We start from the raw sequence: 26,380 nt of genomic DNA, 5'->3' as shown, positions 1-26,380 counted from the left end.
CTGCGTGCTTGATTCCTCATCTATTAATCATTTATGATCTTTGGGAGAATCTAAACTACCGGCTTACTTATATTTTGCACAAGACTTATATCTCTATAATTGTTTTTCATCCAAACAAAACTGTATAATTATCAGATCCATGCACTTTGGAGAAAACTAGTTCTTCAGCAATAATATAATATATTTTCTTCCCCTTCATAATCTCACATTTGTCTATTTGACTTTTTATTTTCTATGACTATGATTCTCCATCATGCTAAATATATATATATATATATATATTTTCAACGAACTAATTAATTATATGGCTTCCCACGTACGTGTATCAGAAAATTCCTTTGATATCTTTTTGCTAACCTAGCAAGATAACTCATACTATTCAAGCAAAAACAAGGAATTGATAATGCTTACTTGGTCAAATTAATTCATGGCCCTCCAACTGAGGAGCATATATCTCTATTAAACTTATTTCCTGACTGTTTTTTTTCTCTACTTAATTTACCTGCAATATTAAAACGGTAGCAGTTGGAAGTTGGTAGCAGAATGGCGTCAAGTCATACTGCATAAATTCTACGGAATTGCTAAAAAATGAGTTACAAATTGATGGATGGATATTTAAGAAATTGAATAGTCTGAGTTGATTTGGTCAGAGATGAGTTGTTAAACAATGATCGATCTCGCTGTCTAAATCAGCAGATATGTACAAATAGCAACAAAATTCAAGTCAATTTTGGCTTTCAATAACTTCTCTCTCCGAGAATGCAACATACAACTTTCTACCATTAATCCATGATAGTTCTTAGCACATGTAGAGGAATGAACTATTTAGTCCACTCATCATTTGGTTCAGTTCGCACAACTTGCTCATCTTACTTATTTGAGATGGTCGAATCATTTATTTATTTTTTTTTTATAATTCAGATATCGATCGGCTGGTTGAATCAGCCCAACTTTCAAACAATAAATGGGCCTGAAATGGGCCATCTCGTTGCTCGTTTACAATCCCTTTCTAAGTATCCATTTACAAAAAAGGCGAAAATTAATGCATGAAATTCACATGATGGTAGGTAGGTCTATGATTTGGCCTTATCACTACGCACCATAATCATCAGTTTCAGCTCGAGCATGTGCATGGTTCCAAAGCTTTAAACAAAATATAAATAAAAAAATAGAAATCGTCATGGCGTACATTTTCTTGTAATATAATGTCACACCAACCGGCTTAATCATTATCAAGAAAAAAAAACACATAAATAAAAGAAAAATAATGCCGGAAGGCAAAGGATTCACATCACAGAAGGTCAGGTCCCAAACAACTTAAGAACGAAGCTCAATCAGTATGTTCGGTTCGTTTTAAGTATCAAGTTGAACGAAATTAAAATAGTATCAGAGTGTTGTTACGTTACCATCTTCCCTTCCAATCTGTCGGTAGCTATCGATGACTCCAAAATCCAAAATCGCCATCCGCTGTTACTGAAAACCAAATGATTGAGAGTGACCTCCAATCCAACCTCCTCCATCCTCTCGATTTTCTAATCTCTTATCCTGCTGTTATCGTCTCGAAAACCCAATCATTTCCTCTGGTGCAGGTTTCTGATCACAGATTGTTAGGTATCTCGATAATTGTGGCTAAATTACTCTTCCTTTACTATTGAAGCTCAATTAAGAAGCTTCAGACGTCTCACCAATAAAGCTCAATTATTAACAGCGACAAGTTCCTACGACTGGTTGAAGTGGACAACTAGAAGTGCATTTGTTCCTTAGCAGATTAATTAATGCACCATCCACCATTAATGAATGTGTGATATATCATTAATTAAGCTCTGCTTTCTAATTTTTTTTGATAAAAAGATAGATTTAACCCAACCCACCATCTCTGCAAGCAGACATGCATTGTGTACAGCTACGCATGCCCCCACAATCTTTCAAATCCACCGTAAATTATTGTTGAGTCAACCAAAATGCTTCGACAATTCAATTACTTCCATTGCAACCAAAGAAATACTCCATGTGATGCAGTCCCCAACAGCTTTTGGAATGACATCGATCTCCAATACATCTCCACTCCACTTACCGATTTCCTTTCTTTTGTCCTGCTAATTGACCTCTCTGCTTCACCCAAACTCTCCAATTCTTCCTCTCTCTTTTCTTCTTCTTTGCTCTCCGACGATCGTGAGGAAAACAGAGATGAAGGTGGTGGTGGAGGTTGTGGATGCAGTGGGGTTGATGCCCAAGGATGGCCACGGGTCTGCGAACCCGTTCGTGGAGGTGGAGTTCGACGGCCAGCGCCAGCGCACGCAGACCAAGTTCAAGGACCTCAGTCCGGCGTGGAACGAGACCTTCGTCTTCAACGTCTCCGACGCCGCGCAGCTCGTCGACAAGACCATTGAGGTGGTGGTGTACCACGATAAGAGGTCCGGCGCCGACGGAAGCAGCGGCCATGGCCATGGCGTCGAACGCCGACCTAACTTCCTTGGCCGCGTCCGCATCTCCGGGGCCTCCGTCCCGCTGTCCACCAGCGACGCGGTGCTGCTGCGGTTTCCCCTCGATAAGCGAGGCATGTTCTCCAACGTCCGCGGTGATATCGGACTCCGCGTCTACGCAATGCCGGAGTCAGCCGCGGAGGTCAGGATCGCAGCGGACGTGCCGCTCGCTGGTCCTTTCGTCGCAGCCGAGGAAGCTCAGCCGGAGAACAAAGAGAAGAAGGCGACGACGAAGGCCTCTTCGTCGGTCGCTCCGGAGGAGCCGCCTCGGGTGTTCTACTCCGTCGGGGTCGGCGATACTGGTAGCGCTGCCGCCGCCGCCGCCGCCGCCACCGCTGCCGTTTCGGGTGGAGGATTGGCGTACGATATCGCCCAGGTGAAGCAGGCTATGTCGGACTTACCACCGGTCATGAACATGTCCCAAGCCCAAGCACGGACAGCAGCAGCGGAGGCGCAACTTGCGCCTCCGCCATCCCTGATCCAACTCCGCCCTCCTCCCCTCCGGCCCGGCAGTCAGTACGACCTCGTGGAGACACCGCCGCCCCTGGCAAGCCGCCCCGGGTTCCGCAGCGCAATCCTCGGCGCCGCAGGCGAGAAGATCGCCTCCACCTATGACCTGGTGGAGCAGATGCGATACCTGTACGTGAACGTGGTGAAGGCTCGGGACCTCCCCACCATGGACATCACCGGCTCCCTCGACCCGTACGTGGAGCTCAAGCTCGGCAATTACAAGGCCAGAACGCAATACCTGGACAAGAATTCCAATCCCGTGTGGCAGCAGATCTTCGCCTTCTCCCAGCACAATCTCCAGGCCAACGTCCTCGAGGTGGTCGTCAAGGACAAGGACTTGCTGAAGGATGACTTCGTGGGACGACTCACCTTCGACCTGACGGAGGTGCCCCAGCGCGTGCCCCCCGATAGCCCCATGGCGCCGCAATGGTACAAGCTGGAGGACAAGAAGGGGGACAAGATTAAGAATGGCGAACTCTTGCTCTCTGTGTGGATGGGGACGCAGGCCGACGAGGCCTTCCCCATTGCTTGGCAGTCCGACGCCCACGATCTCAGCCTCGAAGGCCTAGCCAACACCCGCTCTAAGGTCTACTTCTCTCCCAAGCTCGTCTACCTCCGTGTCATCGCCATCGGGGCGCAGGACCTCGTGCCTCACGACAGGAGTCGCCCGCCGGTCCACGTGTGGCTCAAAGCACAGCTGGGCCACCAAATGTTATGCACTCGCGGCGTCGCCGGCACGATCAACCCTGTTTGGAACGACGAGCTCATGTTCGTGGCGTCGGAGCCGTTCGACGAGCCGCTTGTGTTGACGGTGGAGGACCGGGTGGCGGCGAACCGCCACGAGCCGCTAGGACGGCTTGTGCTGCCACTGTCCGCCGCGTATCAGCGGATGGAGCATCATCACAAACCGGTGGAGCCACGTTGGTTTAGCCTCGCCAAGCCGACGGCCTCCGACGAGGAGGCCGGCGAGAGCGAGAAGAAGAAGGAGCAGCACAAGTTCTCCAGCAAGATCCACCTCCATCTCTATCTCGAGATGGGCTACCACGTGCTCGACGAATCGACGCTCTACAGTAGCGACTTCCAGCCGGCGTCGAAGGCGCTCCGGCCGAGGCAGAGCATTGGGGTCTTTGAGCTCGGCATCCTCGGGGCGCGCAACCTCATGCCGATGAAGGCCAAGGACGGGCGAGCCACTGATGCCTACTGCGTGGCTCGCTACGGATCCAAATGGGTCCGGACGCGGACGGTCCTCAACAGTCTGTCGCCGCAGTGGCACGAGCAGTACACTTGGGAGGTGTTCGATCCCTGCACGGTGGTCACCATCGTCGTCTTCGACAACTGCCATTGGGGCGGCCACAAGGAGGGCGTCAAGGACCAGAGGATCGGCAAGGTCCGGATCCGGTTGTCAACACTGGAGACCGACCGAGTCTACACCCATTTCTATCCCCTGTTAACGCTGCCCCCCTCCGGCCTGAGGAAAACAGGGGAGCTGCATTTGGCCGTCAGATTCACCTGCACCTCATGGGTGAACATGTTGGCCCTCTACGGGAAGCCGCTGCTGCCGAAGATGCACTATGTCCAGCCGATCTCGATGAGGATGATGGACTACCTCCGGCGCCAGGCAATGATCATCGTGGCCGCTCGGCTGGGCCGCGCGGAGCCGCCGCTGCAGCGGGAGGTGGTGGAATACATGCTTGACGTGGACTCCCACATGTTTAGCCTGCGGCGGAGCAAGGCCAACTTCAACCGCATCATGTCGCTGCTCTCCGGCGTGACCGCAGCAGCCCGATGGTTCGACGCCGTGCGGAGCTGGAGGAACCCGGTGACGACCATCCTGGTTCACGTCCTGTTCGTCATCCTGGTCTTCTATCCGGATCTGATCCTGCCCACCGTGTTCCTCTACCTCTTCCTGGTGGGTGCTTGGAACTACCGGTTCCGGCCGCGAAAGCCGCCGCACATGGACACGAGGCTGTCGCAGGCGGAGATGGCCCGACCAGACGAACTCGACGAGGAGTGCGACACGTTCCCGTCGTCGAGGCCCGCTGACGTCGTACGCAACCGGTACGACCGTTTGCGAAGTGTGGCGGGGAAGGTGCAGACCGTCATGGGCGATATGGCGACGCAGGGCGAGAGAGCGCAGGCGCTTCTCAGCTGGCGAGACCCACGCGCCACCACCATCTTCATCTTGCTCTCCCTCGCCACCGCCGTCGTCCTCTACGTGACGCCGTTCCAGGTGCTGGCGGTGCTAGTCGGAATGTTCCTGCTCCGCCACCCTCGCTTCCGGAGCCGTATGCCCTCTGTTCCCTTTAATTTCTTCCGGAGGTTGCCGGCCAAGTCCGACATGCTTCTATAAACTCTTCCCGCGACTCCATTTCCAGTCCAAGATCAACGTTTTGTGCAATTAATATGGAATCTCGACTTTAAATTACATGATACGGTATCATTCTTCTGAATTCAGCAGCCGATTTGGATTGGAATCATCATTCTGTTCGATCTTTTCGATATCAGAGCAACAGTTGCTGCTGCCATTCATAAATTAGCATGTGGTCAATTTGCTACTTTCCCTTCATTAATGATCATGCTGATGGCCCTCCTGTATTTTTCGCATTCGTTTTTCATGATCCTTTCCAGCTTCGAGTTCAAGCGAAGATAAACAGTTTGCATCAGTAACCCTGATTAAATAAGAATTACAGAATTGTCGAGTTGCGTTACATTATCATCATCTGTGGCATGTTCTGACGGTGGCGATGCATGTATCTTTCTGGAAGAAAGTGACATTTTAACTGTAGATTGAATATTGATTTATTATTATTATTATTTTACAAAAGGATCAGTGGCATGTTCCAAATTTCATCAATAATTGTCCAACGCATTCCCACTATCCACCAAATAAAGAAAAATATCTTGAGACTGTAGATTAAGATTGTTTATGATTCAGCAGAAGTATGAAAAAGTTCTTCAACTTCGGAAGTTCAGCAATGGAAAATCTTTATTCACAATAACCCCTATTTGAAAGGCTATTTGCGATTAAAAATATCGGGACTAAAGTGGATAATTTCCCACAAAAGTAGGGGTGAGTATTCGGTTAAAACCGAACCGAATTAATCGAAAATCGAATAAGTCGATTTTTTTCGAACCAACCGAACCGACCTAATTTCCCAATAAAAATCGAACAAACCGAACTGATATTTTATCGGTTAATTCGGTTTTCGACCGAATTAACCAAATTTTTTTAAATATTATAAAAATTTTACTAATAAATTAAAGATTTATACATTTAATTACTTAAAATTTATAAATTATTTTATTTATTTAATTAATTTGGTTTAACCGAATAAGAAAATTTAAAACCGAAATCGAACCGAATTAACCGATTTTTTTTTAAAAAATAACCGAACTTCCGAAATAACCAAACCGAATTTCCGAATTAAAAATTCGGTTCGGTTTGATCGGTTTATTCGGTTTAATCGAATTTTTGCTCACCCCTTCTCTTCTCCCCCATGCCTCGCAGACCGCGTCGACGGACCCTCCGCCGCCCCAAAGCCACCGCTTGGGACGCCGCCCGGGTGGCCGCTGACTTCGCCCGGGCGGCCGACGACTTCGGGCGGCCGGGCGGCCGCCGACTTTGCCCGGGCGGCCGCCGACTTCGCCCGGGCGGCCGCCGAGCCGGGCGGTTGCCGACTTCGCCCGACGCGGTTCGCCCGGGCGATCGCCGACTTCGCACCGCGGCGCCGGCCGCAGACGTGGTCGACACGCCTGAGCACCGCCGCATGCGAACTGTACCGCCGCCGCCGCCAGCAGAAGAATATAATTCCATAATTTTATTTTTTTAAATTTAAAACAAATTTATATTTATTTTAATAAAATAATTTATTAAAATAATTAGTTAAATTAATAAATATAATTTGATAATTTTATTTTAATATAATAATTTATTAAAAATAATTCATTAATAAATATAATTTGTTAATTTTTTTAAAATTTAAAATAAATTTATATATATTAATAAAATAATTATTTTAAATTCATTTAATTAATAAATATAATTCTTTAATTTTATTTTTAAATTTAAAATAAATTTAGGTAAATTATTTGGAGTTTACATAAACTATAAAAAATCTCCCTTCCCCCTCCCCTCCCCCTCCCCCTCCCCCTCTTCTCTGGGGGTGAGTATTCGGTTAAAACCGAACCGAATTAATCGAAAACCGAATAAACTGATTTTTTTCGAACCAACCGAACCGATCGAATTTCCCAATAAAAATCGAACAAACCGAACTGATATTTTATCGGTTAATTCGGTTTTCGACCGAATTAACCAAATTTTTTTAAATATTATAAAAATTTTACTAATAAATTAAAGATTTATACATTTATTTACTTAAAATTTATAAATTATTTTTTTAATTTAATTAATTCGGTTTAACCGAATAAGAAAATTTAAAACCGAAACCGAACCGAATTAACTGATTTTTTTAAAAAAATAACCGAACTTCCGAAATAACTCAACCGAATTAAAAATTCGATTCGGTTTGATCGGTTTATTCGGTTTAACCGATTTTTTGCTCACCCCTTCTCTTCTCCCCCATGCCTCGCAGACCGCGTCGACGGACCCTCCGCCGCCCCAAAGCCACCGCTAGGGACGCCGCCCAGGCGGCTGGCGGCCCGCCGGACTTCGCCCGGGCGGCCGCCGACTTCGCCCGGGCGGTCGCCGACTTCGCCCGGGCAGCCGCCGACTTCGCTCGGGCGGTCGCCGACTTCGCCCGGGCGATCGCCGACTTCGCCCGGGCGGCCGCCGACTTCGCACAGGCGGCAGCCAACTTCGCTCGGGCGGCCGCCGACTTCGCCCAGGCGGCCGCGGACGTGGTCGACACCGCCATAAGAGCACCGCCGCATGCGCCTGCAGAAGAACCACCGCCGCCGCCGCCTGCAGAAGAATATAATTCCATAATTTTATTTTTTTTAAATTTAAAACAAATTTATATTTATTTTAATAAAATAATTTATTAAAATAATTAGTTAAATTAATAAATATAATTTGATAATTTTATTTTAATATAATAATTTATTAAAAATAATTCATTAATAAATATAATTTGTTAATTTTTTTAAAATTTAAAATAAATTTATATATGTTAATAAAATAATTATTTTAAATTCATTTAATTAATAAATATAATTCTTTAATTTTATTTTTAAATTTAAAATAAATTTAGGTAAATTATTTGGAGTTTACATAAACTATAAAAAATCTCCCTTCCCCCTCCCCTCCCCCTCCCCCTCTTCTCTGGGGGTGAGTATTCGGTTAAAACCGAACCGAATTAATCGAAAACCGAATAAACCGATTTTTTTCGAACCAACCGAACCGATCGAATTTCCCAATAAAAATCGAACAAACCGAACTGATATTTTATCGGTTAATTCGGTTTTCGACCGAATTAACCAAATTTTTTTAAATATTATAAAAATTTTACTAATAAATTAAAGATTTATACATTTATTTACTTAAAATTTATAAATTATTTTTTTAATTTAATTAATTCGGTTTAACCGAATAAGAAAATTTAAAACCGAAACCGAACCGAATTAACTGATTTTTTTAAAAAAATAACCGAACTTCCGAAATAACCCAACCGAATTAAAAATTCGATTCGGTTTGATCGGTTTATTCGGTTTAACCGATTTTTTGCTCACCCCTTCTCTTCTCCCCCATGCCTCGCAGACCGCGTCGACGGACCCTCCGCCGCCCCAAAGCCACCGCTAGGGACGCCGCCCAGGCGGCTGCGGACGCCGCCCGGGAGGCCGCCGACTTCGCCCGGGCGGCCGCCGACTTCGCCCGGGCAGCCGCCGACTTCGCTCGGGCGGTCGCCGACTTCGCCCGGGCGATCGCCGACTTCGCCCGGGCGGCCGCCGACTTCGCACAGGCGGCAGCCAACTTCGCTCGGGCGGCCGCCGACTTCGCCCAGGCGGCCGCGGACGTGGTCGACACCGCCATAAGAGCACCGCCGCATGCGCCTGCAGAAGAACCACCGCCGCCGCCGCCTGCAGAAGAATATAATTCCATAATTTTATTTTTTTAAATTTAAAACAAATTTATATTTATTTTAATAAAATAATTTATTAAAATAATTAGTTAAATTAATAAATATAATTTGATAATTTTATTTTAATATAATAATTTATTAAAAATAATTCATTAATAAATATAATTTGTTAATTTTTTTAAAATTTAAAATAAATTTATATATGTTAATAAAATAATTATTTTAAATTCATTTAATTAATAAATATAATTCTTTAATTTTATTTTTAAATTTAAAATAAATTTAGGTAAATTATTTGGAGTTTACATAAACTATAAAAAATCTCCCTTCCCCCCCCTCCCCTCCCCCTCCCCCTCTTCTCTGGGGGTGAGTATTCGGTTAAAACCGAACCGAATTAATCGAAAACCGAATAAACCGATTTTTTTCGAACCAACCGAACCGATCGAATTTCCCAATAAAAATCGAACAAACCGAACTGATATTTTATCGGTTAATTCGGTTTTCGACCGAATTAACCAAATTTTTTTAAATATTATAAAAATTTTACTAATAAATTAAAGATTTATACATTTATTTACTTAAAATTTATAAATTATTTTTTTAATTTAATTAATTCGGTTTAACCGAATAAGAAAATTTAAAACCGAAACCGAACCGAATTAACTGATTTTTTTAAAAAAATAACCGAACTTCCGAAATAACCGAACCGAATTAAAAATTCGATTCGGTTTGATCGGTTTATTCGGTTTAACCGAATTTTTGCTCACCCCTTCTCTTCTCCCCCATGCCTCGCAGACCGCGTCGACGGACCCTCCGCCGCCCCAAAGCCACCGCTTGGGACGCCGCCCAGGCGGCTGCGGACGCCGCCCGGGAGGCCGCCGACTTCGCCCGGGCGGCCGCCGACTTCGCCCGGGTGCGACCGCCCGGGCAACTTCGCCCGGGCCGACTTCGCCTGGGCAATCGCCGACTTCGCCCGGGCGGCCGCCGACTTCGCCCAGGCGGCAGCCAACATGGACGCGGTCCGCGGACGCGACACCGCCATAAGAGCACCGCCGCCTGCGCCTGCAGAAGAACCACCGCCGCCGCCGCCTGCAGAAGAATATAATTCCATAATTTTATTTTTTTTAAATTTAAAACAAATTTATATTTATTTTAATAAAATAATTTATTAAAATAATTAGTTAAATTAATAAATATAATTTGATAATTTTATTTTTATATAATAATTTATTAAAAATAATTCATTAATAAATATAATTTGTTAATTTTTTAAAAATTTAAAATAAATTTATATATATTAATAAAATAATTATTTTAAATTCATTAAATTAATAAATATAATTCTTTAATTTTATTTTTAAATTTAAAATAAATTTAGGTAAATTATTTGGAGTTTACATAAACTATAAAAAATCTCCCTTCCCCCTCCCCTCCCCCTCCCCCTCCCCCTCTTCTCTGGGGGTGAGTATTCGGTTAAAACCGAACCGAATTAATCGAAAACCGAATAAATCGATTTTTTTCGAACCAACCGAACCGATCGAATTTCCCAATAAAAATCGAACAAACCGAACTGATATTTTATCGGTTAATTCGGTTTTCGACCGAATTAATCGAATTTTTTTAAATATTATAAAAATTTTACTAATAAATTAAAGATTTATACATTTATTTACTTAAAATTTATAAATTATTTTTTAATTTAATTAATTCGGTTTAACCGAATAAGAAAATTTAAAACCGAAACTGAACCGAATTAACTGATTTTTTTTTAAAAAATAACCGAACTTCCGAAAAAACCGAACCGAATTAAAAATTCGATTCGGTTTGATCGGTTTAATCGAATTTTTGCTCACCCCTTCTCTTCTCCCCCATGCCTCGCAGACCGCGTTGACGGACCCTCCGCCGCCCCAATGCCACCGCTTGGGATGCCGCCCAGGCGGCTGCGGACGCCGCCCGGGCGGCCGCCGACTTCGCTCGAACGGCCGCCGACTTCGCCCAGGCGGCCGTGGACGCGGTCGACGCCGCCATAAGGGTACCGCCGCCTGCGCCTGCAGAAGAACCACCGCCGCCGCCTGCAGAAGAATATAATTCCATAATTTTATTTTTATAAAATTTAAAACAAATATATATTTATTTTAATAAAATCATTTTTTAAAATAATTATTTAAATTAATAAATATAATTTGATAATTTTATTTTAATATAATAATTTATTAAAAATAATTATTTTAATAAAATAATTCATTAATAAATATAATTTGTTAATTTTTTTAAAATTTAAAATAAATTTATATATATTAATAAAATAATTATTTTAAATTCATTAAATTAATAAATATAATTCTTTAATTTTATTTTTAAATTTATAATAAATTTAGGTAAATTATTTGGAGCGTACAGAAACTATAAAAAATCTCCCTTCCCCCTCCCCTCCCCCTCTCCCTCTTCTCTGGGGTGAGTATTCGGTTAAAATCGAACCGAACCGAATTAACCGAAAACCGAATAAACCGATTTTTTTCGAACCAACCGAACCGACCGAATTTCCCAACAAAAACCGAACAAACCGAACCGATATTTTATCGGTTAATTCGGTTTTCGACCGAATTAACCAAATTTTTTTAAATATTATAAAAATTTTACTAATAAATTAAAGATTTATACATTTATTTACTTAAAATTTATAAATTATTTTTTTAATTTAATTAATTCGGTTTATTCGGTTTAACCGAATAAGAAAATTTAAAACCGAAACCGAACCGAATTAACCGATTTTTTAAAAAAAATAACCGAACTTCCGAAATAACCGAACCGAATTAAAAATTCGGTTCGATTTGATCGGTTTATTTGGTTTAACCGAATTTTTGCTCACCCCTACACAAAAGTACAATCAAACACTTGGAAGGGCCGAGTGCGACCCAAAAGTAAACAGGCCAATTCGAGCCCGTGAACGGCCCATTATATATTTGTTGAAAACAAAAAAACAGGGACTAAATTGGGAATATTCCCCTCAAATTGCGCACTCCTCTCTTTGTAGCCTTTGATATGGTTTGCTGTGAAGCAAGTTAACCCTTCCCCTCACTTCGGGCGATTAACAATTGCTACTAGATTGAAGGAAGAAAAACTTTACCATCTTTAATTGTTGGTTGCTGTACTCCTTTCACTTCTCAGGCTACTCAAATGTATTGTAATGCATGAAGGAGACTGACATTTATCTATTCCTCGACACAACGAGGTCGTAATGGATCTCAGGGAAAAGATCTCTGACTAGTATCAGATTTGCCGATATGTTTACTTGATCATTGTAGCATCATATTTTAAGGCCTCAATATTTGTTGTGCACGTCCACAATCCATATTATAGTTAGTTTTTGCAGGAGATGATTTCTTTATTCTAGTGCGATCCTTGTTGCTTTGTCCTCATTGGTTTATTACTGACTGATATTTGGTGGAGAGAAGATCAACTCAGTCATTGTGGAGTTGCTGTGTTGCTGATGATGATGGGGGTTGTAATGATTAAAGGGAAATTGTGGATTGAAATGATGAAGAATCACTCAAGACTCGAGAGGTTGTAGCGTTTGTTCTTCAATTCACTAGGCCAAGTGTTGCAGGGACGGAACACAAGTCTCAGGCTGCTGCAATTCCAGAAGCCTTTTTCATCATGGTTTCTATCTGTTGGTCGTCAATCGTATCAGACAAAAGCTTCAACGGTGACAGTCCCTCGATGCCTTTTCACCTGCAATTTTTTAGTCCAACAAGGAATCTACAGCCCACCCTCTCTCCCTTCTTCCTGCTCTAGCGGAATCATAATGATGGAGAAGAAGGAAAGCAGCAGCTCAATCAGCGAAAGCAAAGGCAAAGAGAGAGGGGGAAGATTGAAAAAGGTTCCTCTCTTTTCTTTTACTTTTGCTTTTTCTTCGGCAATTCAAGATGCTCAGCTTTGTCTTCTTGCACTGGAACAACATTTCCATCATATCGAAGCTTCTAATCTTTGTTACAGTAGAAGTTTTTCTTCAAGGAATTAAAATTTTGCATGCCATTCTCTTACACTATTACACCTTGAAATTAACAGGAAAAAGTAGTTTTCCTACCTGGATCAGAAAGTGATGCGACTGTTTCTGCAAGTTAGGCAGCATTTAACTTTGTCGAATTTTTACCCTTGAAGTGTTTTTCTTCTTCTTCTTCCTCCAATGAATTACCGATGGCTGCAGAAGTCCAACAGTTTCTTTCTGCCTTCCACAATCTCATCGAAGAAATCGTCCATTTGCCCGAGGAGATTCTCAGTTCCAGACCGCAGCATCGCAAACCAAGCTTTCAATCCCTCCGCCTTCTCCATTATGCCTCCTCCGGCGAAGTCCATCTCACAGCTGGCTCTCTCCAGCTCTTCCTGCAACTCATCGGCGAACGTCCGCGCCTGCCGGAACTCGTACATGAGGATCCCCGGCCTGCCGGCCAGTCTTTCCATCTCTCCGACCACCCTCTGCTGCAACCTTGCCATGGAGACGGCGAAGACGGAGCTGCAGAGCGTGGAGGCTTCCATGACGGCCAATACCGACGAGCAGAAGACCGAACCCCATAGCAGGATCATTAGCAGTAGTGAGCTGGCGTTCCTCAGCGCGTAGAGCGCCCCCCGGAAGCCTTGGAATCCGTTGTACCTGGATTCCATTGGCACGCGGTCGTCAAACCGGAGTGACGCCGGCTCGACCCTCGTCTCCGCCAGCACCCTGTTCTCCTCCTCCAACCCGGTAGCTTCTCTCCGGCAGATAGAGATTGCGCGCATCACCTTCACCGAGTAGAAGAGGCGATTAAGTATTGCATCTTTGAGCTGAAGAGAAAAACGAAGGGAAGATCATGGGCAGACCTGGCGAGTGAGGCGGGGATTGGGTCCGTGCTGCCGCCATTGGTCTATCGAGGAGACAACATCGGCGCCGGTGGAGCAGTAGCTCTCTACGCCGGATATGCCGAGCTTGATGACATGGCAGACGTCCCAAAGGCGGGAGCTTTCGTCCATGTACTCGTCAAGCCACTTGCCGCCGGCGGGGAGGTGGAGCTTCTGAACCAGGCAAGTGAGCTGCGAGTGGAGCGAGCGGAGAAGGGAGATGACACGCTGCAGGAAATGGAGGGACATGAAGGCGTCCGAGGCCAGCGACTGGTCGAGCTCTTCGAGGCCGTGAGTGAGGAATGAGAAGAAGCTATTGACGGCGCCAGAGGAAGGCTTCATGGTTGCGTTGGTAAAGGGGGGTAGGGAGGAAGGGAGGAGTTTATAGGCAGTGGAATTGGTGTAGGAGCTCAGCTTGCTAAGAGGTTAAGAAGAAGAAGAAGAAGAAGAAGAGCCGAATGCAATGATGGCGAGTGTCTGCCGTGGAGGGAGAAGCATGATTGGGAATCTGCCATGATGCATACTTGTTTAGTGGCAGAAAGAGGAGCAAGTCATGGTATCTGCCAAAACTAGCGAGCTCATGAGTGAGTTCGATCACATTCATTGCTCCTCTTTTATTCCTCCGCCTCTAAAGAAGAGAGACTCTGCTCTACTGGCCATGGCACAACAACGCCCTCCATGGCTTCATGACAGCTGCTTCCGCTGCCCCTCAAATCGTCCTCGGACAAGGAGCTGAGCCGCAGCATCTGCGACTGTGAGTGTGGGAAGCGCAATTCCATGCTTTGACTGGGTGCGATCGAGTTCTCGGCTTCCATAAAAGACAAAAAGAAACAAAAAAAGAGCAGAGGTGGAACGAGGGCCCTTCCGATTCAAGTGCTCTGTTTTGTCGCGTCACTCTTCTGCCTTCCTCTCGTCCCTTTCCCTTCTCATTACCCAAACGCAGTATAATTTCTTCCCCTTCAGGATTCTTTAACCATTCTCATTAAACTCTCGTACCATGCCTATTCGTGAAAGATCGATCGAAGCAGTTAATCGGTCGCTGTAAATGCCAACTGTAAGTCTTCGCAGCAGCAGCAATCTAGCAATCTAATCTGGTGGAGGAATGGGAGTTGGAGGAGCCAACACGCAGCTCGTACGAGTCCCCATGCTTGGGTTTCGCTCATTCGGAACAGGGGAATGATGGGTTTCCTTGTACCCATCCAAATCTCTCTATCTTCCCCCATCATGCTCCCCTCCTTTTTCCACCCTCGAAGACTGTCTCAGTCTCTCAAGACTGCAACAGTCCGCCTAATTGCTGCGGCGTTGTCTTCTACGCCTGCGCTCGTGGGTTCTCGCACGACGAGACGAAGAGCATGTTGGTCTTTTCAGATTCAGATTTACTCGTCCGTCGTGCGGTGAATGAGCTCGATCACTCGCGGGCGATTGATTGCATTAATGGCCATGGACATGTGGTGGGGCTGCGATTGGAGTTGGCGCCATCGTAACAGTTCGAAGGATGGTCGGGTGTGTTCGTGGCTGGCGACAGGGGAGGGACACGACTGCGTCTCCAAGTACGGCGCGTCAGGGGATCTTATTGCATTCAGTCCTGAATGTTGGGCTCGGAAAGGGATGGTGGCCACGCTGCTCCGGACTGACTCCGATGGATGGATGGATCATGGATTGATAGATAGATACACTCAATTTGAGCAACGCAAGCAAATCTTGTGGACACTCTTCCGGTCAACGGAGTCGACGTCGATCGCAGCTGCTAATGTCTCAAATACTAGCTCAGGGTTTGACCTTGACGTATTCATGAATCCACCTTCCACTCCGGAAACGACACTACTAATCCCTTTCGGCCATTAGCTCCAAGCAAATAATTCTCTCTTCAATTCTTTCTCTCCTTCTAACTTCTTATCCTCGCTTTGTGGCGTGTAAACTGAACCTTATGCATTGTTTATTTTAAATTGTGGACGAGAAGAAAGAATATATTATATAAAAATCGACATATATCAATATTAGATGTTTTATGCTTAGCCCAAGTTCAGTCTATGGAATGGATTTGCAGATCGGGTCCATATAATGGACCTTAGCCCATTTGTAAGTATTTAATTAAATTAATTACGATTATCGAAGCTAATTAAAGAAGACGATTCTAATTCCTAACGCAAAATGCAAATCGATCACACAACATATTTAATTTACAGCTCTGAGCAGGTTAAAAAGGGAAAAGAAAATTTGAGCCGTGTCGTCTGTAACTTCAATCCTCGCCGGAGATGTGGAAAGTAGCCGGCTGCTGGGAAGTCATGCAGACATGGAAGTGGAAGAGGAAGACTGAAGCCAGTTGGTGAAGGTATGGAGCGTCCTGACGTCGGCTCTGTAATGGCGCTGGGTGAACTCCACGAACTGCGCCCACGTGAAGTCAGGGTACAGCCTCCCGCCGGCAGCGAGATCCTCCGGAGGACGTATCGTCTTGTCCTCCCTCGGGCACACGAAGAACGCGAGAGACCGCCGCTCCCCGTGCCGGTGCACCACCGCCCTGTGCAAACAGCTCTTGTACCTCCCGTTCGCGAGTGCCTGCCAATTCTCACGGATTGTTCTTCGCGTTATTAGATAAGAACTTAATAAGAAGCTACAAAAAAAAAAACAAAACAAAACAAAAGATGCATGCTTCCAAAACAGAGCGCCGCAGAAGTAGAGAAATTCTTGCGTGAAAAACTTGTTATTTTCCCGAAAGAGAGGAGACAAGGAAATGCAGGGAGGTCAGCTGACGGACCATGAAAGTGTCGCCGAGGTTGATGACCAGGGCGTTGTGCAGGGGCCTGACGGCCTGCCACTTGTTGGAGGCGAACACCTCCAGGCCGCCGACATGCTCGTCCTGGTTCAGGATCGTCAACGCCGTCGGGTCACAATGAGGCCCCGTCCCCATCGTCATCTCCGGCTCTTGGCATGGCGGGTAGTAGTTGCATCGCATTATGGAACGCCCCTCCTCGAACAACTCGCGGTAATGTGACCGCTCGATCCCAAGACTGATGGCCAACAGCTCCATGATCGCCAGCGACAGCTTCTTCATCGATTCGCAGTACATTTGATACACTCTTCTATATATGGTTCAATTCGGTGCTGTTATGTCGTTGACAACGTTATCGAAATTGAAGCTACTCTACTCAGTAGATTCTTTACTCACTCCATTCGGTCAAAGTCTTTGCCCATGGTGGAGACGAAGTAGTCGACGACAATGCATGAGTGGGAATCGTGATGGCCGAAGGAGAGCGTCTCCTTCCAGGGGAGCTTGGAGGAGAACCGGTCAGGTGTCATGTTAACTTGTTCATGCAAATAAAAGTTTGATATTTTATTTACCAGACTAAAGTGGTTTGGCAATTTTAATATTCTAGCAATATCAATTTTCAGAACTGGAAGGAAGTCTCCATTTAAATACGAGGTGCCATGCTCACTAGACAACGAAACCAGACTTCCATTTTTTAATATTCTATCAGTATCAATGCATTGAAATGGAAGAAAAAAAAGTTCATTTCAGTGCAAGTAAAAATAAAAATTCAATAAAATTAGAAGCCATAAATAATCAGCGTGTCATGCCAGTGCAAATAATCAGTGAAAAGGGTCCATTAAGTACATTTTTTCATCCATAAATAATCATTGAATTTGTACAGCCTCATAGAAATTTCCCCAATCGAAATTGGTTGTTAACTTAGAAATAATTAATCAACTTGTTTTTTTCTTTAAAAATAATAATTGTACTCCAAAGTCCCCATCCATTACAACTTGTCAAACCGATAACTTTCCCTGTGCCCATTGCCAATACACAAGTCTAGGGCTGGGTCGGTACGGTATACCGAATTTTGCATACTATATCGTATACGGTACCAAAAATTTCAGCATAAAAAAATCTATACCGTTACCATACCGAATTTTCGGTATACCGAAATTCCGGTATACCAAATTTTTGGTATACCGAATTACCAATTTTCTATATATTACACCGAAAATACTGAAAATTTTGGTATACTGATAATTTCGGTACGGTATTATACAGAAAATATTGGTATACCGAAATATTAACAAATAATAATTTCATACCGATACCGATACCGAAAAATTCGGTACGGTATTATACCGTACCGAAATTTTTGGTATACCGAAATTTTCGATATGGACGGTAAATATCGGTATGGTATCTGCGGTATACCGAAAATTCGATATTTTTTTCCACCCCTACACAAGTCAAGTAGTTGAAACTTCACTGTTGCATATCATCCACATTCTCTGTTCCTAGGTCCATTTCATCGATACGACCAGAGAAAGTGACTAAAGAGTGTGGAGCAAGTACAAAAGCGCAGCGACGGCACGGAAAGCATTCTAAACAGGAATGATTCTCCAACAAGTTCATAAGTTTCATTCGACAGGACACGATAAAATCGAAGAAAACTTCAACTGAAGAATCACTAAACCTGACAAAATCATGTTGTACGTGCCAAATGCCGGTCGATTGTGATAGTACCGAAGAAGGGAAACACACGCGGAAATATGATCCAAATGAATTCTCAATCACAAAAGAAGAAAGATACGGCATTAAGATCAATCGCAAAAGAGAAAACCAAACTAAAGGTAGGCTGACAAATAAAATGCATAAACCCAAATCCACAATCGATCGTTTTATGTAAGATCGTGCAAAAATTCAAACAGATCGCCATCGTTCGCTACAATCTGAATGTCATATGGTTGATTAAAAACATCTAGGGAACTAGATTAGACAGTTGTTGATGCCTTCTCCATTTTAGAAGAAATACGGTAATAAAGTGAGTAGGGATGAGTATTCGGCTAAAACCGAATCGAACCGAACCGAATTAACCGAAAACCGAATAAACTGATTTTTTTCGAACCAACCGAACCGACCGAATTTCCCAATAAAAACCGAACAAACTGAACCGATATTTTATTGGTTAATTCGGTTTTCGACCGAATTAACCGAATTTTTTTAAATATTATAAAAATCAAACCGGGTGTATACGGCGTTACCAGCTATGCCTAAATACCAAGACCAAGACTTCTCGATCTTCATTGATGCAATGGACAGACCAAGACCGATAATGAATAGTACAAGCGCCGTCAACCTATATAAAAAAAATAATTAAAAAACATATTTTCTATAAATATTAATTATATGATATTTATAATTAAAAAATACATACCTCCTTATCCAAGTCCATCTCGATGGTGCATCCCCCGCGGCGGCGGGCACCCCTCTTGGTGCACGCCCTGCGACGTATTAAATTAATAATTAATCATCCAATAGCTTAATAATAAAATAATAATAATTTATCCTTTACCTTTTAATTGTTCTATTTCCTTTTTCAGTGCATCAATTTCTTCCTCAACATCTACGAAAGCTTTTCGTATTCCAGTAAAGTGTGCATGTTGATCAAATTTTTCCTCTGTGATTCTGTCAGTCTGTGATTTGATAGCATTATAAGTATTTAAAAAAAAATAAAAAGAATACAAAAAACCTCCCAACTTACTTGTGCAGTAACATTTTCACTTTGAGCACTGCTACCCCCAATTTCCAAATTTCTAGCTGCATTAGAAGCTTCATCAATTTAATGACTGATTAGCGATCAAAAATTCGGTTGCTAATCATGTTTTTTTTAGTGTCATAGGAGTACAAATTCTTATGGGCGAAAAAATTAAATAATACCTCTCGATATCTCTGGTGGGCAATAATAAATTGGTAGAGATTAATGGCGATCGGATGAAGAAGAGTTTCTTCATGTTTTCTTAATGGTTGTTTCACACTACAAAAATAATAACCATAAATAACAACATATTTAATGACCGATTTATAATCGATCGCTAATTTAGTAACCGATTTTAAGTTCGATCGCTAAATAGCGATCGATTTATAATCGATCGATTCGATCGCTAAATTAGCGACGAAATTATAATCGATCGTTATTTAGCGATGGAATTTAAAATTTCATCGTTAATTGGTGACGAAACTTAAAAATCGATCACTAAATTAGTGACGGAATGTATATTGGGTCGTGAATTTTTGAATTAGACGGTATCTTCTTGAAATAAGGCCGAATTTTAGCGATCGACTAAGGTTCGATCGCTAAAATTAGCGATCGAAACTTTGTTTCGGTGGTTAAATCTATTTACAACAATTTTTTTTGTGATTTTTTTATCGGTCGCTAATCGATCGTTAATCGAATTTAGCGACCGATTAGCGATAAAAAAATTCGGTTGCTAATCATGTTTTTTTAGTGTCATAGGAGTACAAATTCTATGGACGAAAAAATTTAATAATATCTCTCGATATCACTGGTGGACGATTATAAATTGGTAGAGATTGACGACAATCGGGTGGAGAAAAATTTCATCATGTTTTCTTAATGGTTGTCTCACATTATAAAAATAATAATAATAAATAATGACGGATTTAATGACCGATTTATAATCGGTCGCTAATTTAGCAACCGATTTTTAAGTTCGGTCGCTAAATAGCAATCGATTTATAATCGGTCGCTAAATTAGCGATCAATTATAAATCGATCGTTAAATTAGCGACGAAATTATAATTGATCGTTATTTAACAATGGAATTTAAAAATCGATCGTTAATTAGTGATGGAACTTAAACTAGATTGATATCTTCTTCTGGTTCACGAATGCGTATTCTAATTGATCGTTCAATAGCTTAATAACAAAAAATAATAATAATAATTTATTTTAACATAGAATCTAATAGTACATAAATTCCGAATTTTATTACTTGACGCACTTTCCACAACCTTCTCTTTCCCTTTAGCTTTCAATTTTGCTATATCTTTAGCGACCGACTAAGGTTCGATCGCTAAAATTAGCGATCGAAATTTATTTCGATAGTTAAATCTAATTACAACGATTTTTTGTGATTTTTTTATCAGTCGCTAATTGATCGTTAATCAAATTTAACGACTGATTAGCGATAAAAAATTCGGTTGCTAATCATGTTTTTTTTAGTGTCATAGGAGTACAAATTTTTATGGGCAAAAAAATTAAATAATACCTCTCGATATCGCTGGTGGGCGATAATAAATTAATAGAGATTGATGACGATCGGGTGGAGAAGAGTTTCTTCATGTTTTCTTAATGGTTGTTTCACACTACAAAAATAATAACCATAAATAACGACAGATTTAATGACCGATTTATAATCGATCGCTAATTTAGTAATCGATTTTTAAGTTCGATCGCTAAATAGTGACCGATTTATAATCGATCATTATTTAGCAATGGAATTTAAAAACTAATCGTTAATTAATGATGAAACTTAAACTAGAGTGATATGATCTTCTTCTGGTTCACGAATGGTATTCCAATTGATGGTTCAATAGCTTAATAACAAATAATAATAATAATAATTTATTTTAACATGGAATCAAATAGTACATAAACTCCGAATTTTATTACTTGGCGCAGTTTCCACAGCCTTCTCTTTCCCTTTACCTTTCAATTTTGCTATATCATTTATTATAGCATCAATTTCTGCAGCAATATCTTTGAAACCTTCTAGTATCCCAACAAAGTGTAGATGATATTGATCAAATCATTTATATATATCATCTGTTGTTCTGTCGGTCTGTGATTTGATAGCATTATAAATATTTTTTTTAAAAAATAAAAAGAATACAAAAAAAGCCCCCATCTTACCTGTGCAGCAACATTTTCACCTTGAGTACTACTAGAACCCCCAATTTCAAGATTAGGGAAGCTTCATCAATTAAAAAATAATAAAATATATTGTAAACAATAAAATGCTTGTATCTAAATGTTTGACTATATTATAAATATGATTATTTAAAATGTTAAATAATAAATGGTAACAAAAATAATAAAAATTTTTAAATAATACCTTTGTTCTTCTGCAGTATCAGATACATAAACAAGATGGTTGGGACTAACATGATTTGACGATGATGTAGATGGCATTAGGCAAAGTCGGGATTAAGAAATAATGAAGGGACGCCAATTAAAGGCTTCTTTGTTATCAATTCTTATCACAATCAAACAGTGCTAACAAGGAATAGACAAACTGACTCATAAAATGCTATACAAATGGGCTACTTGTTACCTCAATAATCACAAAAATTTCAAAGCTAAGATGAGTATCTAAAATTACTCAATCTCTTTATGTATCATCTGATCAGATTATCCCCTAAAACTAGATAATTATTTCACTTATTTTATGTTCCTTATTGCCTATTTAGAATCCTTCCCTGCACCATTCATGTATTCATTTCATTCTTGTCTTGAAAATGGATACTTTGGCTTCCACTAGATAGCGGAAAAAAATGAGGAGCCAACCTTTACATCAGGCAATCACTCTCTTTCTCTCTTAGGTATCTTCTTTGGGAAATCTCATTTTCCCTTATGTGCTAATGTTTAAGATGGTCGCTTTATAACATTGTAATTGAGGAGTTATATCATCATTAATTTTGTTTTATCTGAATCATTGGTGAAGGTTAATTTATTTTTTTGTTTCATGATTAATTGATCGAACATTTTATCTTATAGCTTAAAAAAGCATTCTCAAGATGTCATTGGCAAAATGGTTGCACGAGACTCTCCTCAAATTTCTGATACAATCAATCATATCAATTCTACCGAAATTTCTGATGAAAAATATAATCATGTTTATTACGATGTAGTACGAGATCTAATTAATGATGCACGGTCCATGCTGCGAAGCAAGAGAGAATTCTCCGTGCATGCGATAATGACAGCAAACAGAAAAATTCAATAACAAATGTTGTATTCAAGGAAGTTTTTCAAAATTTATAATTTTTTTTTCTAATTGTACAATCTATAGCCAATTTAACTTATTTATATTTTAATTATTTATTCAAACATTCATCATCCTTATTAATTTTAATTATTAATTATATAAAATAATGTCTGCAAGAGTGAAATACTAGTTACAATAAATAAAGCATAAGAGTTCATCTTAATTTGCTATTTACGCATGGATTTTATATATCAATATTAGATATAGTTTTATGCTTAGCCCAAGTTCAGTCTATGGAATGGATTTGCAGATCGGGTCCACATAATGGACCTTAGTCCATTTGTAAGTATTTAATCAAATTAATTACGATTATCGAAGCTAATGTGATCTACTACTATACGTCTATACTACTACTTCATTGCTTCAAATCTTGACATGAATAAAACGAGAACAGAGTAATAAACAAAATTATCCTAATTCCTAATGCTGCAACTAGCGAACCAATAATAAACACTAATTAAAGAAGGCGATTCTAATTCCTAACGCAAAATGCAAATCGATCACATGACATATTTACAACTATTAGCAGGTTAAAAACGGAAAAGAAAATTTGAGCCGTGTCGTCTGTAACTTCAATCCTCGCCGGAGATATGGAAAGTAGCCGGCAGCTGGGAAGTCATGCTGCCATGGAAGTGGAAAAAGAAGACTGAAGCCAGTTGGTGAAGGTATGGAGCGTCCTGACGTCGGCTCTGTAATGGCGCTGGGTGAACTCCACGAACTGCGCCCACGTGAAGTCAGGGTACAGCCTCCCGCCGGCAGCGAGATCCTCCGGAGGACGTATCATCTTGTCCTCCCTCGGGCACACGAAGAACGCGAGAGATCGCCGCTCCCCGTGCCGGTGCACCACTGCCCTGTGCAAACAGCTCTTGTACCTCCCGTTCGCGAGTGCCTGCCAATTCTCACGGATTGTTCTTCGCGTTATTAAATAAGAATTTAATAAGAAGCTACAAAACAAAAAAACAAAACAAAACAAAACAAAACAAAAGATGCATGCTTCCAAAACAGAGCACCGCAGAAGTAGAGAAATTCTTGCGTGAAAAACTTGTTATTTTCTCGAAAGAGAGGAGACAAAGGAAATGCAGGGAGCTCAGCTGACGGACCATGAAAGTGTCGCCGAGGTTGATGACCAGGGCGTTGTGCAGGGGCCTGACGGCCTGCCACTTGTTGGAGGCGAACACCTCCAGGCCGCCGACATGCTCGTCCTGGTTCAGGATCGTCAACGCCGTCGGGTCGCAATGAGGCCCCGTCCCCATCGTCATCTCCGGCTCTTGGCATGGCGGGTAGTAGTTGCATCGCATTATGGAACGCCCCTCCTCGAACAACTCGCGGTAATGTGACCGCTCGATCCCAAGACTGATGGCCAACAGCTCCATGATCGCCAGCGACAGCTTCTTCATCGATTCGCAGTACATTTGATACACTCTTCTATATATGGTTCAATTCGGTGCTGTTATGTCGTTGACAACGTTATCGAAATTGAAGCTACTCTACTCAGTAGATTCTTTACTCACCCCATTCGGTCAAAGTCTTTGCCCATGGTGGAGGCGAAGTAGTCGACGACAATGCAGGAGTCGGAATCGTGATGGCCGAAGGAGAGCGTCTCCTTCCAGGGGAGCTTGGAGGAGAACCGGTCAGCGTGTGCGCCGGAGTATCCCCACAAGCTGCCGGGCTTCCTGCGGGCGCGGAGCTTGTCGGGGAGCGGGAGCTTGAAGAAGGCGTCGGTGCACTCCATGGCGTCGCGGACTAGCCGCTCACCGACGCCGTGGTTGATGACCTGGAAGAATCCGTGGCGCTCGCAGGCGCGCCGGACGAGCTCCGCGGCCCGCCTCGTGGATGCCTCGTCGCCGCGGAGGAAGCCGTGGAGGTCCACCACCGGGGCGTCAAGCTCCTCGATGGCGGCCTGCCGGTCGCTCCGCGGCCATATGAACGCCTTGGGGATCCTCGTCTGCTGCTGGAGACTGGAAGAGTCAAAGGTCACGCCGCCGCCGCCAACGTTCTCATTGTTGATGCCTCCTATCGGAGGGCACAGAAGAATCGTGGTCGGTCTTGAATCCATGGAGACAGAGAGTTAATGGAGAAGACGAAGACGAAGACGACAATTTGAATAACTTTGGGTTCTGTTGTCGTTGGTATTTGTAAGCAGTCAAGTAAGAACAGGACAAAAGTATACACAACCAAATGATTTCACAGTTCATCAGAAATACATTAAACAAAACTTGATCAAACTAGGACGATGGTAATCAGATCAAGGTCACTAGATCTGACAGCAATGAATGTCCTTTTAGTTTCTGAAAATCATTGTAGGGCACTTGCCCGTACGACCAGTTTGGGTCTCATGGCGAACCTGTCGTATCAATCTCTGGTAATGATTGCTGATCACCCTTTTAATCGATATCTGCACCGTTTTTTTTTTCCCAAGTATGATAGATACGAAGGAACATGTTGAGTTCTTTCGTCAAGCATGCATGATGGCCTCGTTTTGTCATCTTCCCTCACTTTGAGTTGGTTTCGTCTGACCTGAGTCGCATGTAAACCAGCAAGGTTTGATTGGCAGTGCCGGCCTTTAATTTGGTGATGAAGGAGCAATCCATACCAGAGCAGTGCCTGGTATGGCTTCCCTCCCTCTGTGCCACGTAACTTCGTCTTCTTGCACGTCTGCTAGAGTCACAAGCATCCAAGAAACAAAATTTTGTACGCCCCTCATTATTCTCTAGTTTGGATCGTTGTGCTCGAGTCTCTTTCAACCCATCCTCCCCTGGGGCCTCCCATTGGCCACCTCCACTCCTCTCTCTCACTCTGTCTCTTTGCATACACACAGACTCAACTACTTGACAAAATGCAGCTAATTAATCGACTGATATATATATAATAATAATAATAATAATAATAATAATAATAATAATAATAATAATAATAATAATAATAATAATAATAATAACATGCACCTGATATGACATTGGAAATGGATAAGCATGCGTAAGAAATAATAACAGTAACACGTTATCAGTGCACACCTTGTGAGAATCTCAATCGAGCAGCAGAGAAGACTGCATCAGCCATCAGAATCTATATATATGATCGATGGATAGTCCTGCAGATCACATAGAAAACCATTCAACAAGTGGTCACGCATCCACAAGTTTGATGGAGTTGCAGAACTTGATGTTCATTTTGGAAGTATTTGGAGCCTTCTAAGCCATTGGATGGCAACAGATCTACAGTGGACCAGAAAACAAAGAAGAAGAAGGAGACCTCCACAATCATGACTTGAATGGTGGCGTTTGCGACCTTGCAAATTAAATTTTATAGGCCAGAAGTTGGCAGGCTTCATGCATATATGCAACCTTATCAGATGAGCTCCAAAGCACTCACATCTACTTCCCTAAATTGAATTCCTCATTCTAATACTTGTAAATTTAATTAGTTCAGTACGTAGTTTTTCAGAGGAAGTACTCTATGCGGTGTCTTCTACTTTCCCTTAACTTTTTCATCTAAACTTTTCAGATTAGTAACTGTATCTATCATCAAGAAAGACAAGCGAGAATTCCATGCCATAGCAAGAGGGGAACAGACGAAAATTGATTGGCACAAAGATAAACACAAGGGGACAAGGTGTGTTCTAAATCTGAAAGGTGTAATACGTACGTCGCT

General features: G+C 42.3%; 4 protein-coding genes across 4 annotated transcripts; 1 reads left to right on the top strand and 3 right to left on the bottom strand.

Moving 5' to 3' along the window:
* The first annotated feature begins 1,977 nt into the window (after positions 1–1,977).
* Positions 1,978–5,823, top strand: LOC141840136 (FT-interacting protein 7-like). The gene has a single exon (XM_074728038.1). The coding sequence runs from the start codon at positions 2,188–2,190 to the stop codon at positions 5,341–5,343; it is 3,156 nt and encodes a 1,051-aa protein (XP_074584139.1). The 5' UTR covers positions 1,978–2,187; the 3' UTR covers positions 5,344–5,823.
* A 7,371-nt stretch (positions 5,824–13,194) lies between these two features.
* LOC141840236 (uncharacterized) lies at positions 13,195–14,685 on the bottom strand. Its single transcript, XM_074728165.1, has 2 exons — positions 13,889–14,685; positions 13,195–13,810 (listed from the first exon to the last, which is right to left on the bottom strand). The coding sequence occupies exons 1-2, from the start codon at positions 14,246–14,248 to the stop codon at positions 13,223–13,225; spliced, it is 948 nt and encodes a 315-aa protein (XP_074584266.1). The 5' UTR covers positions 14,249–14,685; the 3' UTR covers positions 13,195–13,222.
* A 1,448-nt stretch (positions 14,686–16,133) lies between these two features.
* On the bottom strand, positions 16,134–17,203 carry LOC141837522 (gibberellin 20 oxidase 2-like). The gene is made up of 3 exons (XM_074724901.1): positions 17,073–17,203; positions 16,662–16,986; positions 16,134–16,462 (listed from the first exon to the last, which is right to left on the bottom strand). The coding sequence occupies exons 1-3, from the start codon at positions 17,201–17,203 to the stop codon at positions 16,190–16,192; spliced, it is 729 nt and encodes a 242-aa protein (XP_074581002.1). The 3' UTR covers positions 16,134–16,189.
* A 5,983-nt stretch (positions 17,204–23,186) lies between these two features.
* Positions 23,187–24,892, bottom strand: LOC141836956 (gibberellin 20 oxidase 2-like). Its single transcript, XM_074724442.1, has 3 exons — positions 24,241–24,892; positions 23,830–24,154; positions 23,187–23,618 (listed from the first exon to the last, which is right to left on the bottom strand). Exons 1-3 carry the CDS (start codon positions 24,783–24,785, stop codon positions 23,346–23,348), a joined length of 1,143 nt encoding a protein of 380 aa, XP_074580543.1. The 5' UTR covers positions 24,786–24,892; the 3' UTR covers positions 23,187–23,345.
* Positions 24,893–26,380: the final 1,488 nt, after the last annotated feature.

Source organism: Curcuma longa, chromosome 11, assembly GCF_044706935.1.
Source record: "Curcuma longa cultivar G26 ecotype Majalengka, Jawa Barat chromosome 11, ITB_CL_G26_1.1, whole genome shotgun sequence".
Lineage (NCBI taxonomy): Eukaryota > Viridiplantae > Streptophyta > Magnoliopsida > Zingiberales > Zingiberaceae > Curcuma > Curcuma longa.
Note: the sequence above shows the minus strand (reverse complement) of the source record. Positions and strands in the feature narration are given on the sequence as shown.

What these genes read in the sequence shown, in the direction of transcription:
- LOC141840136 (XM_074728038.1), top strand. Translation starts at nt 2,188, where the DNA reads ATGAAGGTGGTGGTGGAGGTTGTGGATGCAGTGGGGTTGATGCCCAAG.
- LOC141840236 (XM_074728165.1), bottom strand. Translation starts at nt 14,248, where the DNA reads ATGAAGCCTTCCTCTGGCGCCGTCAATAGCTTCTTCTCATTCCTCACT. An exon ending in ATCCCCGCCTCACTCGCCAG is followed by an intron (nt 13,811 to 13,888) that starts GTCTGCCCATGA and finishes TACTCGGTGAAG; the next exon opens with GTGATGCGCGCAATCTCTAT.
- LOC141837522 (XM_074724901.1), bottom strand. Translation starts at nt 17,203, where the DNA reads ATGACACCTGACCGGTTCTCCTCCAAGCTCCCCTGGAAGGAGACGCTC. An exon ending in AAAGACTTTGACCGAATGGA is followed by an intron (nt 16,987 to 17,072) that starts GTGAGTAAAGAA and finishes AACCATATATAG; the next exon opens with AAGAGTGTATCAAATGTACT. An exon ending in ACCTCGGCGACACTTTCATG is followed by an intron (nt 16,463 to 16,661) that starts GTCCGTCAGCTG and finishes GAGAATTGGCAG; the next exon opens with GCACTCGCGAACGGGAGGTA.
- LOC141836956 (XM_074724442.1), bottom strand. Translation starts at nt 24,785, where the DNA reads ATGGATTCAAGACCGACCACGATTCTTCTGTGCCCTCCGATAGGAGGC. An exon ending in AAAGACTTTGACCGAATGGG is followed by an intron (nt 24,155 to 24,240) that starts GTGAGTAAAGAA and finishes AACCATATATAG; the next exon opens with AAGAGTGTATCAAATGTACT. An exon ending in ACCTCGGCGACACTTTCATG is followed by an intron (nt 23,619 to 23,829) that starts GTCCGTCAGCTG and finishes GAGAATTGGCAG; the next exon opens with GCACTCGCGAACGGGAGGTA.